We start from the raw sequence: 18,353 nt of genomic DNA, 5'->3' as shown, positions 1-18,353 counted from the left end.
CTGGGTCACATGTGTGTGGAGTTTGCATGTTCTCCCCATGTCGTCGTGGGGTTTCCTCCGGTTTCCCCCCACAGTCCAAAAAACATGCTGAGGTTAATTGGAGTTACTAAATTGCCCATAGGTGTGCATGTGTGAGTAAATGGTGTGTGAGTGTGCCCTGCAATGGGTTGGCCCCCCATCCTGGGTTGTTCCCTGCCTTGTGCCCATTGCTTCCGGGATAGGCTCCGGACCCCCCGCGACCCAGTAGGATAAGCGGTTTAGAAAATGGATGGATGGCAGATTACGTAGCGGGGTAGTGACTAAGGATTAGATGGGGATGTTGACATTCCAACAGCACTGAGTTACCATAGCCAGCATAACAGCTGTTACATGTTGAAGGACATGTAACCCATTATCCATCCATCCATCCATTTTCCAAACCGCTTATCCTACTGGGTCACGGGGTATATATATATATCCATCCATTAAAGATAATAAAGTATGTAACTGTGTTAATGAAGTACCATTGCCATGTGGCTTATTTCATGGGTGTACATTAGGGGGGATGGGTGGTAAATCCCATCCATCCATCCATTAACTTCCGCTGAATCCGAGGTCTGGTCGCGGGGGCAGCAGTCTCAGCAGGGAAACCCAGACTTCCCTCTCCCCAGCCACTTCATCTAGCTCCTCCTGGGGAATTCCGAGGCGTTCCCAGGCCAGCCAAGAGACATAGTCTCTCCAGCGTGTCCTGGGTCTTCCTCGGGGCCTTCTCCCAATAGGACATGCCCGGAACACCTCACCAGGGATGTGTCCAGGAGGCATCCTAATCAGATGCCCGAGCTACCTCATCTGGCTCCTCTCTGCAGAGGAGCAGCGGCTCTACTCTGAGTCCCTCCCGAATGACTGAGCTCCTCACCCTATTTCTAAGAGAGAGCCCAGCCACCCTGTGGAGAAAACTCATTTCGGCCGCTTGCACTCGCGATCTCGTTCTTTCGGTCACTACCCAAAGCTCATGACCATAGGTGAGGGTAGGAACGTAGATCGATTGGTAAATCGAGAGCTTTGCCTTTTGGCTCAGCTCTTTCTTCACTATGACAGACTGATGCAGCGCCCGCATCACTGCTGATGCCACAGCGATCCGCCTGTCGATCTCCCGCTCCATCCTTCCCTCACTCGTGAACAAGACCCCGAGATACTTAAACTCCTCCACTTGGGGAAGGATCCCCTCCCTGACCCGGAGAGAGCACTTCACCCTTTTCCGGCTGAGGACCATGGTCTCGGACTTGGAGGTGCTGATTTTCATCCCAGCTGCTTCACACTCGGCTGCGAACTGCTCCAGTGAGAGCCGAAGGTCACGGTCCGATGAGGCCAACAGAACCACATCATCTGCAAAAAGCAGAGACTTAATGCTGAGGTCACCAAACCGGACACCCTCAACGCCCTGACTGCGCCTAGAAATTCTGTCCATAATAGTTATGAACAGAATCGGTGACAAAGGGCAGCCCTGGCGGAGTCCAACTCTCACCGGGAATGAGTCCGACTTACTGTCGACAATGTGGACCAAGCTCTGGCACCGGTCGTACAAGGACCGAACAGCCCTTATAAGGCAGCCCCATACTCCCGGGGCACTCCCCACAGGACTCCCCGAGGGACGCGGTCAAATGCCTTCTCCAAGTCCACAAAATACATGTAGACTGGTTGGGCAAACTCCCACGCACCCTCCAGGACCCTGCCGAGAGTATAGAGCTGGTCCACTATTCCACGGCCAGGGCGAAAACCACACTGCTCCTCCTGAATCCGAGGTACGACTATCCGATGGACCCTCCTCTCTAGCACCCCCGAATAGACCTTACCAGGGAGGCTGAGTAGTGTGATCCCCCTATAGTTGGAACACACCCTCCGGTCCCCCTTCTTGAAGAGGGGGACCACCACCCCGGTCTGCCAATCCAGAGGCACCGCTCCCTGATGTCCACGCAATGCCGCAGATGCATGTCAACCAAGACAGCCCCGCAACATCCAGAGCCTAGAGGAACTCCGGGCAGATCTCATCCACCCCCCGGGCTGGCCACCGAGGAGCTTTTTAACCACCTCAGCAACCTCTGTCCCAGAGATAGGTGAGTCCGCCCCCAAGTCCTCATTGGAAGGCATGTCGGTGGGATTGAGGAGGTCTTTGAAGTATTCCTTCCACCGACCCACAACGTCCCGAGCTGAGGTCAGCAGCGCACCATCCCCACTATAAACAGTGTTGATGCTGCACCGCTTTCCTGCCCTGAGACGCCGGATGGTGGACCAGAATCTCCTCGAAGCTGTCCAGAAGTCGTTCTCCATGGCCTCGCCAAATTCCTCCCATACCCGAGTTTTTGCCTCAGCGACCGCCGAAGCCGTGTTCCGCTTAGCCTGCTGGTACCTATCAGCTGCCTCCGGAGTCCCACAGGCCAAAAAGGCCTGATAGGACACCTTCAGCTTGACAGCATCCTTCACCGCCGGTGTCCACCAGCGGGTTTGGGGATTGCCACCGCGACAGGCAACGGCCACCTTATGGCCACAGCTCCGGTCAACCGCCTCAACAATGGAGGCACGGAACATGGCCCATTTGGACTCAATGTCCCCTGCCTCCCCCGGGACATGGGCAAAGTTCTTACGGAGGTTGGAGTTGAAGCTCCTCCTGACAGGGGATTCCGCCAGGCGTTCCCAGCAGACCCTCACTATACGCTTGGCTCTACCAGGTCTGACCGGCTTCCTCCCCCAGCAGCGAAGCCAACCCACCACCAGGTGGTGATCAGTTGACAGCTCCGCCCCTCTCCTTACGCGAGTGTCCAATACATGCGGCCGCAAGTCCGATGACACGACCACAAAGTCGATCATCGAACTGCGGCCTAGGGTGTCCTGGTGCCAAGTGTACATATGGACACCCTTATGCTTGAACATGGTGTTCATTATGGATAATCTGTGACGAGCACAGAAGTCCAATAACAAAACACCACTCGGGTTCAGATCGGGGGGGCCGTTCCTCCCAATCACGCCCCTCCAGGTCTCACTGTCATTGCCCACGTGAGCATTGAAGTCCCCCAGTAGAACAAGAGAGTCCCCGGGAGGAGCGCTCTCCAACACCCCTTCCAAAAAGGGTGGGTATTCTGAACTGCTGTTTGGTGCATAAGCACAGACAACAGTCAGGACCCGTCCCCCCACCCGAAGGCGAAGGCAGGCTACCCTTTCGTCCACCGCGGTAAACCCCAATGTACAGGCGCTCAGCCAGGGGGCAATAAGTATGCCCACGCCTGCTTGGCGCCTCTCCCCGTGAGCAACTCCAGAGTGGAAGAGGGTCCAACCCCCTTCGAGGAGACTGGTTCCAGAGCCCAAGCCGTGTGTCGAGGTGAGTCCGACTACATCTAGTCGGAACCTCACAGCCTCACACACCAGCTCAGGCTCCTTCCCCATCAGAGAGGTCACATTCCATGTCCCTAAAGCTAGCTTCTGTAGCCGAGGATCAGACCGCCAAGGTCCCCGCCTTCGGCTACTGCCCAACTCACACTGCACCCGACCCCTTTGGCCCCTCCTACAGGTGGTGAGCCCATTGGAGGGGGGACCCATGTGCCTTCTTCGGGCTGTGCCTGACCAGGCCCCATGGGTGTAGGCCTGGCCACCAGTCGCTCGCCATCGAGCCCCACCCCCAGGCCTGGCTCCAGGAGGGGGCCCCGGTAACTCGTGTCCGGGCGAGGGAAATCATGTGTCCATCTTGTTTCTCATCATAAGGGGTCTTTTGAGCCACACTTTGTCTGGCTCCTCACCCAGGACCTATTTGCCTTGGGTGACCCTACCAGGGGCATAAAGCCTGAGGCAACTTAGCTCCTGGGATCATTGGAATACGCAAACCCCTCCACCACAATAAGGTCTTGGCTGCAGGAGGGGGGTGGTAAATCCCGTAACAAGGAATACTATCAGAATTTAAAATGGAGCATACTGGGAACACTTAGTATTGCACTGTTGATGCAAAGGTGGCACCCCATATCACGTAGCTGTACTGTACCAGCACCACAGCGCGCCTGAGTACTTGTAGAGGTGTGAGCAAGACAATTTCACTTTGTCTTGAATGACGTGTGCCACGCACGAGTGAAATCGGCTGCCAGTGTGACCATCCCCGCTGTACCCAGAAGTTGGCATCCTGGGCGGCCACCTATGTCGCCTATGAGATCGGCCGGCTCTGTGGCCAGTTCAGATGCTCTGATCCATCATTGATAATAATGGGTAAAACCAGGACGTGATGCTGCCTCATCGCCTCCTGGTAAATCCCCGATGAATCCATAGGATTCACTTCATTTAAACTCCTCTCTGGGTGATAGTGCTGGAACCGGCTCCGTGTGTGAAAGTGGGTCTGGGAGAAAGGAGCCTTACTGTCTGTGAGAGGAGGGAGAGGATTGAGAAGATCGTGTTAATTACCCAGAAGGCCAAGCAATGGGCCTATAACAGACCTGCCCAACCGTGGGAGATTTATGCTGCCAATTGTGTCTTTATTCTCCAAATTTCTTGCTGTAAGTTCCTGCCTCCTGGCAGAGACTAAGCTGACAGTGTGGTGGATAAGGTGGAAAACGTGAGTCTTGGCTCCAGCAACCCAGCTGCCATTCACCTAAACAGGTTTACCACAATCTGCCAAATGACTGACTCTCCATTTTAAATGAGCGGTAGTCTCCGTTACTAAAATGCCCTGCACACTCGCTAAAATGTCTTTCGTTTGAGAAGCAGTGGTCCAAAATTAAATCCGTTGATATAAATGTTTGCACATATTCTGGTACTCAAAGTACTGTCGCCTCACAGCTGTGGGACCTGGGTTTAAGCCAGGGTTCCGTGTGTGTGGAGTTTGCATGTTGTCATGGGATTTTCCCCCCCACAGTCCAAAACCATGGTGTAGATAAGTGGAATTACCACATTGCCTGTAGGTCTGTGTGTGCCCTGTGAGGGGTTGGCACCCCCTCCTAGGTTGTTCCCTGCTTTGTGCCTATAGGCTTCAGACCCCCATGACCCTCAAAAGGATAAGTGGTTTCAGAAGATGGATGGTTGGAGGCTTTAACTACTATTTGCCATTTATCGTGGAACATTAAATATAACCGCTCTGAAACGGTGGCTTTTCTGCATTTAAACACGTGGCACAAAAATTATTTACACAGCACAGAAATATATGAATATCATTTAATAAGAAAGGCGCATGTTTACTAGTTTATCAAAGGAATATAATACATGAATCTTCAAACTACATTTCGTATGCTCATGCTTCCGTGGTGATTTCGCAAAAAATTAACCTGTGGTTGTGTTGTGTCTGATTCCAGACTTTCACGTGTACAACTGAGCAGTTTCTAAAGACAATGAAGCATTTAGCATCTTAATCAATGCTGTGCTGATTTAGATTTTTGTGTATTTTGCAGCACCGAAATCCCAACCTCACATTCTGATTAGCAGTTTAAACTTTTAATAAGTAGCTGTGGCTATTTATCACAATGGTATGTTGGACTGAATGAAATTATAAAGTTATGATTATTCTTTTCAAAACATTTTGTAAGACACTTAGAAATCCTGTTAAATTAATTGGAACTGATCTGTCTACCTAATTGTGCTTTAGCAGAATCAATAGTTTGCTTGGAACATTAAAACGTTAACTTTTATGTCACTATGGTCATTTTCACAAATAAGAACAGAATAGTAATTATCTGGGCTGGGATGGTTTGTGTGCAGTAGCGATAGGCTAATATGATGGCAGTTTAGGGTCTGAGTCACTCTTTCAGGCCAAAGTCCTGCAGCTCCACCTGGAGGCCAAGGAAGGAATTCCCAGCTGCCACAAACCCGGTCAAATCAGCTCCTACAGTACAGACACAAACATTTTTGATGCAAACGTTTTATTTCACAAAAATCCAATGCAGACAAAATTTGAAAAATGTTATTCTATTCAGTTAATCTATTACATATGATGTATCATTAATGAATGTTAATGAAACAAAGGGAGAGTCTCTCTTACCTGACTGAGCCTTGATCCAGGCAACAGCTTTTGCAGCCACAAACTGCCACTCATCCTTGAAATCCATCTTATGACCATGAAGCCACAGAACTGCCAACACTGTGGCCCAGACTGGTAACAACTCAGGCTGTGGAGTAAAAAATGGGATCAAGGAGCCTCACTGACCTGAGCTAAAGGCCTGAAAATACAACCAAACTGAACAAGCTTCACCGTCTAAGACCCTTAAAGTGTGGAACATCTGAGAGAGTCCATCACCTTCCCAGGTAAGGCTGTGGCCACTTCTTCCTCCCTTCTCCCAAAGATGGAGGCCAGCGATGGTTGGAGGTCCCAGGATCCATCTACTTTCTGTAGGCTGATCAATTCCAGCAAAGGATCCTTTGTCTCTGGTGTGTCTGTTTTGAGTTGACAGTTGATAAAAGCCTTGCAAATATCATGCTGATATTATTTAATAAATACTAAGGGACTATAATGTTTCTGTAGTGTGATGTAGAAAGGCTGCGTCAATGGCTGCTGTGTTAGTTTATCCAAGAAGTATTTTGTCTAGAAGGAAATTAATTACAAAATAACAAATAGATTGTTTAGACAACTTCAATGATGGTGTAAAAGTAGTATGAAGAAACCTTTTCCTCAAAAAAACAAACAAACAATGCACTTAATGTAAGTAAACTAACCTTGTTCAGGAGCAGGGGCCATAGGTGCTGCATCTAAATGCAATTTAATGCATAAAATTATGAACAGGAGTTGATGATCAAGGTGTAAAATTACAATAAAACACTGACATTTTTGTCTTCAATATAAAACAATAAATTAATTCATGCTTCTATCACAGCTCTTGAGGACATGTTGGACAAAATGTTAAACTTACCCATAGCGAGGAGCATGATGAAAAAAAGCTGATGTAATAAACTGCTATAAAGAAAACCTTCTTTTAAAACAATGAGGATTGTGAGCTGGACTTCTAGTTTTTCAGAAGACACTGGAAAAGGCCTCTACATGAGCGGAACACAAAATCGGCCCTTCTGCATCCATTGTGGTTTTGATACATCTCGGAGTTGGGATAACAAATTGAATTTTATTGGGAATATTTTGGGAGTCTTCTGAAAGCTGCAGACAACATGCGAAGGGCAGCAGATCACACACACAAACGTTTAGCAATTTAAAAATGCATAGAATGTGTACAGTGCTGATTTGGAAGATGCCAAATGCGTTTACGGCAGCGGCTCGCATTCTCTCTCACAATGATCTTTGCATCTCGCATTTCTCGTATCTTTTTTCCCCCAGAACACAGGGGGCCCGTGACCCTAACTGCACCCCCCCCCCCCGATGTGGAAGGGTTGATGATTATGTCGTTAAGGAAATAAAACGGAGTTTCATTATTTCAACCTTTTTGCCTTAAACTTACCTTTACACTTGCGTTTTGCTTTAAAAGGGAAAAAATCAAAACAAATAAAGTATTAGAAGTTTACACTAAGAGCAAACCTTTTCCTTTAGTTTTTCCTCGATTGCCTGGGAGCATTTTCTCAAATGACAAGCAGCATTTGCATAATAATAAGTGTAATCCCCACACATAATGTTACTTCTGCACAGCGGAGCATCATTTCTCATTGCTTCATAAAAAAAAATCCAATGTTTTACAACATATTTGCGAATGGTTTTATACAATTATCATTTTGGACAATTCTCAGTTACTTTAATCTTGTTGGTCAAAGTAGATTATGTAGTTTTCCACTGTAATATGTTTACCTCCAAAACAAAACATGTGTGAGAGCACTGTGTTAGCCACATGCAAAACAGAAGCTTCCAATATGATTTTACACTGACATGCTGACAATGTATCTAAGCATTTTTATTCTCAAGCTTAAAACGATGCTGATTGTACTTTTCATTTTGGTGACCTAATTCATTGGTGGAATTATTTGCTTTGAGTAAAATGAGTTAATGAGTTAATTGTTTTGAGCAAGCTAACCCATAGTGTTGTGCTATATGCATTAACTGTTTTGAGAAATGCTGCTTTTGTCCTGAGAATGTTCGATATGCTCCATAAAATGTGCCAAAGCAATCAAGAAAAACTAAAACAATTATGTTTGTGAACTAAACATCTAACTTTTAGGGTATAAATTGGGGCATTATTAGGTGCATTATATAATTAATAATGGAATGATAAATGTCAAGGACATGACAATTTAAACGGTCATATACAAACCCTTTCTCAAGCAACCACCTGTAAAGAAAAGATTTTAAATAAGGCGTCTCTGTATCTAACTACATAATTCAGCAAATGTTCAGCAAAAACGACAAGTGAATGGATGGATGATTCTCTCTAAAATAAAAGTTTGCTTCTTCATGTTCATATGAACTCACCTCCAACCATACGAGCTAACATAAAATAAACTGAACATAAACATAACATAAAAATAAAGCTGAACCTAAAATAAACGTGATGCGTAAAGTTACAAACAAGATTTGGTGAATAAGATGCCAATAACCTAATCTAACTACAAAATTCAGCAAATATTCAGCAAAAACGACAATTCAATGGATGGATGATTCTCTCAAAAACAAAATTAGCTTCTTCTTGTTTACAAGAACTCACCTCCAGATATAGGAGGGGGGGGCATGGGTGCTGAACCTGAAATAAACGTGATGCGTAAAATTACAAACAAGATTTGGTGAATAAGAAGCCATTGGTTACAATATTCAGCGTTGGCTGTTTTGTCTCCTATAAAAGACACATTTATTCATGCATTATAGATCTTGGGGAGAAATTCGGTAAAATGTTAAACTTACATGGCATGAAATAGCCAAAGGGGACTGCATACAAAAAATAAACAAAAACAAAACAAAATGTTATTAGAAACCCATACAAGCAACCAGCAGGCAGCACACTGGAAAAGGCAGCGATACACCCGGGGTGGGACGCCAATCCACTGCAGGGCACTTTAACATACACATTATATTCTGTCTCTGAGTGATATCTAAATAGATAATATGCAATATTTTTAAAATATAAAAGAATAATACTGAATTCCCCCACTAGCCCTGGCAGGGCACTTAAATTTGTTTAGCTGACAGAAAAAATGAAAGCATGGAAAGATATTATATACAGATAATCTGCCAAACAGCCAGTGTTAAAACCAGATGACCGTGGCAGGGAGGGAACGACTGACTGGCAGGCCAAAGTTTTTCAGAATTAATAAAATACTAAACCCCATTCTAAGAACAAAACTGGCAATTATCAAAACTCATTTATTGAAACAGTCACTCATCTGGCAAAACTGCAATCAGTGTTCACCTAATGGACACAGTCACCTATTTAGCAAAACTCTAAACACATTGACTCAAAACTGTTCACAAAATGTTTCTAGACATGTGAAGAAGCCAATGAGATGAGTGATTAGAACATAGAGAACATGCTGGACGACAGCGTGACTGTTGTAGGCGAGTTGGATTTCGATGTTAAGGTATGGATGGATCACAACAGAGGATTCTGCCCCTGTTGCCTAGTGTGGACAGAGGTCCCGGTCCTGACCGAGCCCGGGGGCATGATGAGACACAATGGATATTCTTCCTTGACTTTGGATGGGCAGTTGTACAACGTTTAACTCTAATGTCCCTTTCATTTGGATGTTTTTACTTTGTCCTTTACAGCAACTATCTAGGAGTGCTCAATAATGCAAATATTGCATATTGTTTTATATACAACTGTATACAACATTTTTGCTAAACATTGTTTACTGTAGTGTATACTGTCACGATGGACGGAACAGAGAGACCGGGATCCAGACTCGCAAACCGTTAGGCGCTTTATTTGGGTAAACCAAACAGCAGCACGGAAAGGGACAGGCAAGAGGCAGGGTCGAAAGACAAGCAGGGAGGTCGTAAGCCGGGGGGTCAGTCCTACAGGTAAGCACGGGACGGGATTACACGGGGAAGCGGGAACAGGACGCGCCGGGACAGGCAGGGTTGACGGATCAGGAACGGGAAAGAGAGAGAGGTAAGGAGAGGACACCGGGAAAACAGGCAGGGTTAGGTCTCAGGGTTAGACGATCGACAAAAGAGTGCTCAGTAAGGCTTCTAAACATCAGCGCAATACTTCGCAATGAGCAAGTGACTTCTGGTTGGTTTTAACTCTAGAGTCATTACGCGCAACGAGCCGCAGCAGGTGGTGTCTACCTGCGTGGGCGTGACAGTATACTATACATATTTTCAATTTTGCAACTCAGCATAGAAAAGACCATATTCACAGTAAACGAGTTTTGCTGTAGTGTGTAATGACTGCTCAGTACAGTATGTACTGACTGGCTTCGTGTGGGATCCGAAAGCACTATTTGGTTGTGAGTAAAAGTTGGATTGTTTGTTGAAGGCAAGTCAAAGGTTTTGTATATGCAGTTTGAAAAACTCCCGTAGGAGTGACTGGTGTGCGAGTGACTGGTGTGCGAGTGTGCCCTGTGATGGGCTGGCCCCTCCGTCCTGGGATGTTCCCTGCCTCGTGCCCATAGCTTCCAGAATAGGCTCCGGATCCCCTGCGACCCAATAGGATAAGCAGTTTGGAAAATCGATGGATGGAAAGAAGGTCTGTCACAAAGAGGTTAAGGTTGTCAGGTTGGAATTAGAATTTGCCCATTGTGTCCCCACAAAAATATAATTACAAACCTGTGTGTGTGTGTGTGTGTATATATATATATATATATATATATATATATATATATATATATATATATATATATATATATATATATATATATATATATATATATATTACAACATGTTCAAAAAGTGATACAAACTAACCTGGGCCACCAAAAGCCATCATGCGTCCTGCAAATCAAAATGAAACACTGTAAAAATTTATAAGAATATTGACATAAGAATATAATTATTACACACTAACCTCGTATATAATATAATTAACCACACTAACGACTAATATTGCACACAGATTTATGGTGAAGTGTTATAAAGAAATCTTAGTTTTAAAAGAAATTAGGTTTTTGAGCTGGACGTTTTTTTGTGTGTATGTATATATATTAGTACAATATGTTCAAATATAAAGTGATACACACTAACCTAAAGGCGGAAGAGACAGGTGGCATCCTGCAAATCAAAATGAAACACTGTAAAAATTAATAAGAATATTGATAAAAGAATATAATTGTTACACACTAACCTGGTGGTGGTGAAAACATCATGGATTCTGCAGGTAAAAATACAACAATGTGTAAAAATCATTCATAAAATAAGGCATTTCGTCTGTAAACCTTGGACATTCATCCACTCCCTTAATTACAATTACATTTCTAACTGTAAATTGCATTTCATTTACAGTTTATTTATTTAACAGATACTTTTGTCCAAGACGCCATACAATTGAAGGCAGGATCAGATAGTTCCTGAAGCAAGTGGGGGTTAAGGGCCTTGCTCAGGGGCCCGACAGTGACATCACTCTGTGGGGTTAAGGGCCTTGCTCAGGGGCCCGACAGTGACATCACTCTGTGGGTGTTAAGGGCCTTGCTCAGGGGCCCGACAGTGACATCACTCTGTGGGTGTTAAGGGCCTTGCTCAGGGGCCCGACAGTGACATCACTCTGTGGGGGTTAAGGGCCAGTCCATCACGGAGTATCAAACTACGGAGAAGTTAAACACAGGCCTTTTTAATGATGCAACTGCAGGAATTACTTTGCTCTCAATTGCACGACATGCATTCTCCTGCGATTTTATAGGGTCAGATAAAAATGCGGTTTGAACACATTATGTCAAATGAAACTGAACTTTAAAAATATTTTTCATTGTAAAATGTGTAACAGTGGCTTATGCTTTTTCATTATTCATCCTTTGAGGGGAATAGAAATATGATTTATGCTGCTCTGTCATCTATTAATACAAATAACATTTTTTATTGCAATATATACAGTACAAAGTATATATTGTATCTTCGGTAGGTCTTGGAATGTATCACCCATGAATACAGGGGTACAGATTAGAGAGGAAATGGTATGAATATTTTATGTCATGATTATAGCAAACAGGGGTGTGTTTCCCAAAACCTTAATGCTGTCCTTAAGTTCTACCTTAAGTTGTCCCTTAACGCTCCAACTTCTTTCCTGAAATGTTATTAGTTAACCACTGCATCAACATATCACCCCTTTGCTATAGCAATACAAGCTAATTTTTTTGCCACTGTCCTTTTTCGTAATAAAACATGTCTGTTCGAAACCTATTTATTGGAAATAAAGGGCACCTCTTCAGAGATTCATCCACCAGAATCATGTAACTTACGGATGTTTCTGCGCAGTAGGGGCCCTTTGATTGGCTGCTTGTTCTCTGTGTTGACAGCAATGAAAGCCGTGTAGGAGGAGCTGACTCCTGATTGGATGCTCAGCTCCACTGCTCTCTCTTTCCCCGTCTTATCGCCTGCGTCTCCACGTTCCCCCTCCAAGGCCAAAATGGCTTTGCGGGCCCCCAGTCTGTGTATCAGCATGCTGAGGGGCCAACAGACAAATGGACAGACATAATTAAACCAGCTGATAATGACCAGCACTTGCTAATGATCTGAGTGTGTCTGTGTGCATCTCATTACCTGCTGTCCTCCTTTGGCTGCATGTTAAGGGTAAGTGTGTTTTCCACAGCCTTCTTATCCAGAGTGTGATGGAGACTCACTGAACCTGAAATATTACCGGACCTCTGGGGAGACAAAGTGGTGAAACAAAGGGAGGGAGGAAAGTGATACCATGTGACAAGAAATTCAAATTTATATTTTTAAAATTAATGTAAAACGCATGACATTATCAAGAATAAGAAAATGAATCACAACTTGAATTTTAATGTCATTAAGTAATAATTCCAAGTGTCAAAGACTGAGTATTAATATGAAACCCTCTGTAAATACAGAAATATTACACTCAGGGTCAATAGATGTATATGAAACCTTCAAAAAGCCAGGAAGTGAATTTGAGACTCCGGAATCAGGCTGCATGCCTGAAAGTAAGTTAAGGTTCCAAACCTGTCCAGTGAGCTGGAAGTACAGTATTGCCCTCTGATTCTGGAAGAGCACATTGGGAAGAGGAGACAGGGGGGTGACGGATATATCTGCTGGAATGTTCCATTTCACTGAAATGTCCTCTACAACAGGCTGCATGGCAAACCGAAGAGACTGCATAACCTGAGGAGTAGGAAAAGACTCGTGTTACCTACTGATAGGGCATAAGCATACTAGAGATTAGCACAGTATGGAGACAATTAAAGACCTAAAATCCTCACTCCTGGTCCAATGGGGACCTTTTCTCTAAATTATCCAATTAAAGCTTGATGATCATTTACAACAGAATGATAAAATATTAACTGGAAAAAATACTCATATGCATATTAGACATGTGAGAGGCGGGTCAGATATCTACATGACTATTTGTCAGCATATCAGATGTATGTATTTAGCATCATGTGAATATTGAGACATAATACACTAACTAAAACATTTACAGGTATTACAGGAATCTTTAGACGATGACTGAGCTTTGGATCTATAATCTTCATTGGCTGAAATGGCTGGTGGACAAACAAGCTTAGAGAAGTAGGAGTGAGTTTTATATGAGCTGAGGAGAGGAAGCTGCATGGATTAACTTGTGTTTCTCTAGTACAGATGCAGGTGTGACTCCTCCTCACCTTTGGCTGCAGTCTCTCTGCCCCAGTGATGAACTGTGGGTGTCCAGAGCCGCCCTCAGCCATGCCATTCACCAGGGCACTGCTGGCCCCCTCCCCGATGCCAAAGGTGAAGCACCTGGGTACAGAGAGGAAACACACACACACACACACACACACACACACACACACACACACACACAAACGTCGTCATTCCAATATCTCAAGTGACTTCTGACTGGCCAACTACAAAGATTCCAACCTTCAAACACAAATACTAAAAACCAGGAAAACCTGCTAATTCATAACACTGAATGCATGTCACTACGACTCCCATTTATCAGTCTCTCTTATCTTCATGGGGACATTTAATTTGTTTATTTGGCCGTCATCCAAAGCAACATACAACTGAGAAAACGGTGTCAGTCACACCCTAGAGCAGTGAGGGTGAAGGGCATCGCTCAAAGGTCCAACAGTGACATCATTCTGCCCACTGCAGGATTTGAACCAGCAACCTTTCGATCATGGGCACAGAATCCTTGCCCAGAGAGCCAAACACCATACATCTCCACAGCATCTGCAGACACACAGAAAGGTGATGCTCACCTGTGAGACAACGCATGTCTCTTCACCAGATCAATCACCTCTTTGGTGTTTCCCACTTCTCCATCTGTGAAGACAAACAGCTGGCAGAGAGAGATGGAAGAGAATTGGAGGGAAAGAAGAAACGGAAACTGTCATCACAGGGCTACTTCACAGTAACCTAGAGTAATGAGTTTGAAACATATAATATTCTGTAGGAAAGAGTGTGAATTTCACTTTTTGAAAAACACTCTTTCATGACATAAACACACTAAATTGATCATGCATCATATATTCCGCTCCAAAATCATTAACTCTAATACTGCATGACCACAAATGTTGAACAAGAAATACTTGATCTCAGGTAACACTAGGTGTACTGTATATACTGGAATGAAGAATCAGTGTTGAACAGAATACAGAAATGAACAGCAGGTGGTGGTATGAGGCACCTGGCGTGGATGTGAAGGCAGACAGGGCTTGCTGTAGATGTTCTGAAGGACCTGAAGGATTTCTGTTCCTCCCATATCAGCCTGCATTGACTGCACCTTCTGCACAGCAGTTTCCATGTTGGCCTGCATGTACTCCACACTCTCACTAAGCCAGATAGAAAGAATTAAGATGCAGACATATACTGAGCTAAAGAGAAAACATAATTTTCATACTAAGCAGCAGCATGAGGTTGTGAATGATTACTGACGGGAAATAGGATTCAAAGGAGGAACCAAAGCCATAGATGTTGAAGTAACAGCCAACAGGAAGACTCTTCAACAGCAGCAGTAACGTGTCCTAAACCGGGAACAATGTAAGGAAACATCAGGTCTAGCATGTGTCAGTAGATATTACTGTGCACCTTTAGCTCTCACTATGCGTCAGTGGGTGTATCAGAGAAAGTCAAGGTGTTTGGTATGATGGTTTTAGTGACCTCACCCTGGCACTGCTGATGCGAGTCTGTTCGTAGTTGCTTTGGTTCATTGGACAGTCCATGCTGCCTGAACGATCCACCACAAATATAAACTCCCCTTTGGAAGTCATTTGAGAAGATGGTATAGATGGAATCTCTGGGTAGAAGCTCAACATGGCTACAGTGTCACCCATCAATGAGCCTACAAATCAAAAGGTAAGAAAACAGAAAGATGGGAGAAGCTTTAACGTGTTTGAACCAACAATGGATTGAAGCACAAGTCTGATCCACTTTAGATTTTCACGCCTAAAGGTGCAAATTCACCTGCTTGGGCACTTGGCTGCCCCGCCTCCAGTATAGCAGTGGGTTGGTGAGGCTGACCGTAATACAGCAGCAGCTCTACATCCCGGTCAAACTTGTGACCAGGGGACAGACTGACCTAGATAGACATAAATGTGGTTAAGTGCATGACAGCTGAAAGACTTTAATAGAATAAATATGGATGATGCATATTGTTCAGTAAACTAATTCAGGTACAAATCTCTGTCTGGTCTGCAAACAGGAACCAAAGAGAACAAAGATGATGCAGAAAGAGCTACTTTGGCCTCAGTATTATCTTGGGAGAGGAACTCCAGTGGAGTGAGGGGGCAGTTGGACTGGACACTCTGGACGGTGCTGGGGGAGTACATGTGGACTCTGAGGGACAGGGTGTATGGGACACTTTCCCCCTGGGGACCAGATCCCTCTGCTGTCAAGCTCTTACTGCCTGGAAAAGTAAAGGGATTAGAAGAAATTAGCAAATGGTGTAAGTGAAACTGAACACCTGACCATTTCATTTTTAAAGCCTTTGAAACTGCCCGATACTTAAAGGGTTATGACAGTCAATTGGCCAGTGTGGTTCAGCTCCTTGGTACCTGCTGGCGTGTACCGTGGGTTGAGCACAGCAGGCAGGCAGAACCTCAGGGCCTCATCAGCCTGTACGGCCAGCTCAGTCACGTAGCTCAGCATAACAGAGGCACTCTGCCCCGGAGGAAGACTCCCGACACTCAGGCGAAACACGTCAGAACTTTCATCACTCTCCTCCAGGAGGAAGGCCTGCTGCCCTGAGCTGACGGCATCGTCATACTCCTCCTGACAGACGACGAGGAGACAGGGACAAACACAGAGATACTTACTATGTCTAACAAAGTCTCTGTTTGTGTTGTCATTGTGAAGATCGACTGACTGATGATTCCGGACAGCTCACCCTAAGACACACTATGAACAAAAAAACACACCTGCTCTTTCTCTTTGACTTGGGCCTTAATCTCAACATCCCCAATGTGGGCAACAAAACTGTAGATGGAGACGTTACTCTCCATGGGGAAGATGAAGACGCCCTCCACTGGACTGGACTCCTGGTTCTCATACTGAAGGGTGGAGCTGACAGAAGCCACGTGACCCTGGACATCCACCTGCACCTCCACCGACTTCAGGGGCACTAAGGTACAGACGAGTGATAAAGCGATAAGGACAGTACAGCAATAAAGGGCAAGAAGGGAACCCAGAACCTGCCATTAAAATACACAGGGGTGCTGCGCTTCTACTGCTCATCAGAAAATTACATTTGCAATTCTTTTAGTGTAACTTTAAGATTAATGCATCTTTGAAAACATTCTTTGTATAATTTAATATCTTATTTTTAAGTGTTCAGTATAACGGGAAAAGCACAGGTGGCTTATACAGGTATGTACAAATATTATTTTGTCTTCCAAAAGCATTTCAGATCATATTCTTTCACTTTGCTGATGTGTGGACGTCCACTCATGGCCGATGCACATTTTTACCTGGTTCATTATTTACGGTTCTCAATCCACATGCGTTCGCCATTTAGTTAATTGAAGAGATATCACACTAAAATGAAACACAATTCCTGAATTAGCACAGAATCTAGGTATAGAAATAATTCTGCCTGTCTTAGATTAAATAACATTTCATTTTCATCCAGTTTTCATTATAAAAATGGTTAAACAGTTACAGTGGATCGCCCATATAGTGATCACGGTTATAATGATCAACCACTTACATGGATCAAAAGGTTGGGAGAGAATCATTCCTGTACAAATATTGTTTTATAATTTACTTACAGTAATCAAGTAGTGCACCTACAGTGTTCATTTCGGGTCTTTTTAACCCTACTATTATCCTAGCATTTCCACCCATCTGTTATCTTGGGCGTGGCCGTTCGGGTCGGTGCCGACCCGTGTCCTAAATCAGCCTCCCTCAACCCTCAAACATTTTTTTATCATCCAGTTTGTTTCCTTACCTCTTGGTTGCCTTGTTAGGCTTCCTTATCCATGAAAAGATTTTAAAATTTGGTTTTAAAATTTTTGGTGTGGCCCTCTGAAGATGAGACGTATGATGTCAATAGAACGGCCCAGTCCAAAGAAATTGGTAAAATAAACCTCAGGAGAATTATACAAATAAATCAAAGGTTTATATGTTACCTGACTATTACTGAGGGGTATTAGAACACAACTGTAAAAAAAAAAAAAAAATATTTTTTTTTATTTTAATAATATTACTATCAATATCAATATTATTAATATTAGTTACATCTGTGGTGTTGGGGTCGGTTTTGACCCATATATATTTACTTCAAGAAGAAGGCAAAAAAAGTATTTTTTTCCAAAAGTTTAAACTTTAATTCAAATCACAAAGACAAAGCCAAACAAGTAAGACAAAATAAAATACAAAATAAATTACAAAATGTAGATCAAACAAACAATCAAACCAATAGAATTAGTAGAACGGTGGTAGGGTGGTAGCTCTCCAGGAGCAGTATTGGTACTGTATGTTTACACTATGTGCAAGTAGGACAGTAAGTGACATGTTTAGTGTGCTCTTTGCAAATATATTTCTTGCATTTGACACACATTGAATTGGTTTTTCTGTCCTTGCTGCTTGGGCAGACCTGACAGCGCTTTCTTTTGTAATCCAGCGGCCTCTCTGGGTCTGGGTCTGTGGCTGTGGCCGGACTGGCTGTGGCCGGACTGGCTGTGGCCGGGCTGGCTGAGGAGGATGCTGGTGCTGAAGCTCTTCGTCTTCCTGCTGACGTGGACGGAGTGCTTGCCGTGGTCTGCAGCTGTCTGACCACAGCTGCAGCAGCTGGGTCTCGGGGGACCCGTTCCCTTTTTTCAATGTGTCCCTTTATAAGAGAATCCCCTTGTTCTTGGAGAAACATTCTTCGCCTTTGATTCTTCCCTGCATT

At 44.3% G+C, this 18,353-nt stretch overlaps 1 protein-coding gene across 15 annotated transcripts in view; it reads right to left on the bottom strand.

The window, feature by feature from the left end:
- The window catches only part of LOC125711762 (von Willebrand factor A domain-containing protein 5A-like), a 57,182-nt gene that overhangs the window by 19,753 nt on the left and 19,076 nt on the right, over positions 1 to 18,353 (bottom strand). For 4 of the 15 annotated variants that reach the window (XM_048981016.1, XM_048981020.1, XM_048981022.1 and 1 more), the window contains 4 exons: positions 6,655 to 6,687; positions 6,239 to 6,375; positions 5,984 to 6,110; positions 5,150 to 5,827 (listed from right to left, as the gene is read on the bottom strand). In XM_048981016.1, the coding sequence (XP_048836973.1) occupies positions 5,742 to 5,827; positions 5,984 to 6,110; positions 6,239 to 6,375; positions 6,655 to 6,687 (383 nt within the window). In that variant the 3' untranslated portion in view covers positions 5,150 to 5,741. Of the gene's footprint in view, positions 1 to 5,149; positions 5,828 to 5,983; positions 6,111 to 6,238; positions 6,376 to 6,654; positions 6,688 to 6,922; positions 7,404 to 8,186; positions 8,205 to 8,576; positions 8,613 to 8,770; positions 8,795 to 18,353 lie in introns of those variants that run through there. The other 11 variants (XM_048981014.1, XM_048981019.1, XM_048981021.1 and 8 more) reach the window with 7 other exon arrangements.

Source organism: Brienomyrus brachyistius, chromosome 17 (genome assembly GCF_023856365.1).
Source record: "Brienomyrus brachyistius isolate T26 chromosome 17, BBRACH_0.4, whole genome shotgun sequence".
NCBI classification, from domain to species: Eukaryota; Metazoa; Chordata; class Actinopteri; order Osteoglossiformes; family Mormyridae; genus Brienomyrus; species Brienomyrus brachyistius.
The sequence above is the reverse complement of the archived record's forward strand: the minus strand, read 5'-3'. Positions and strand labels throughout refer to the sequence as shown.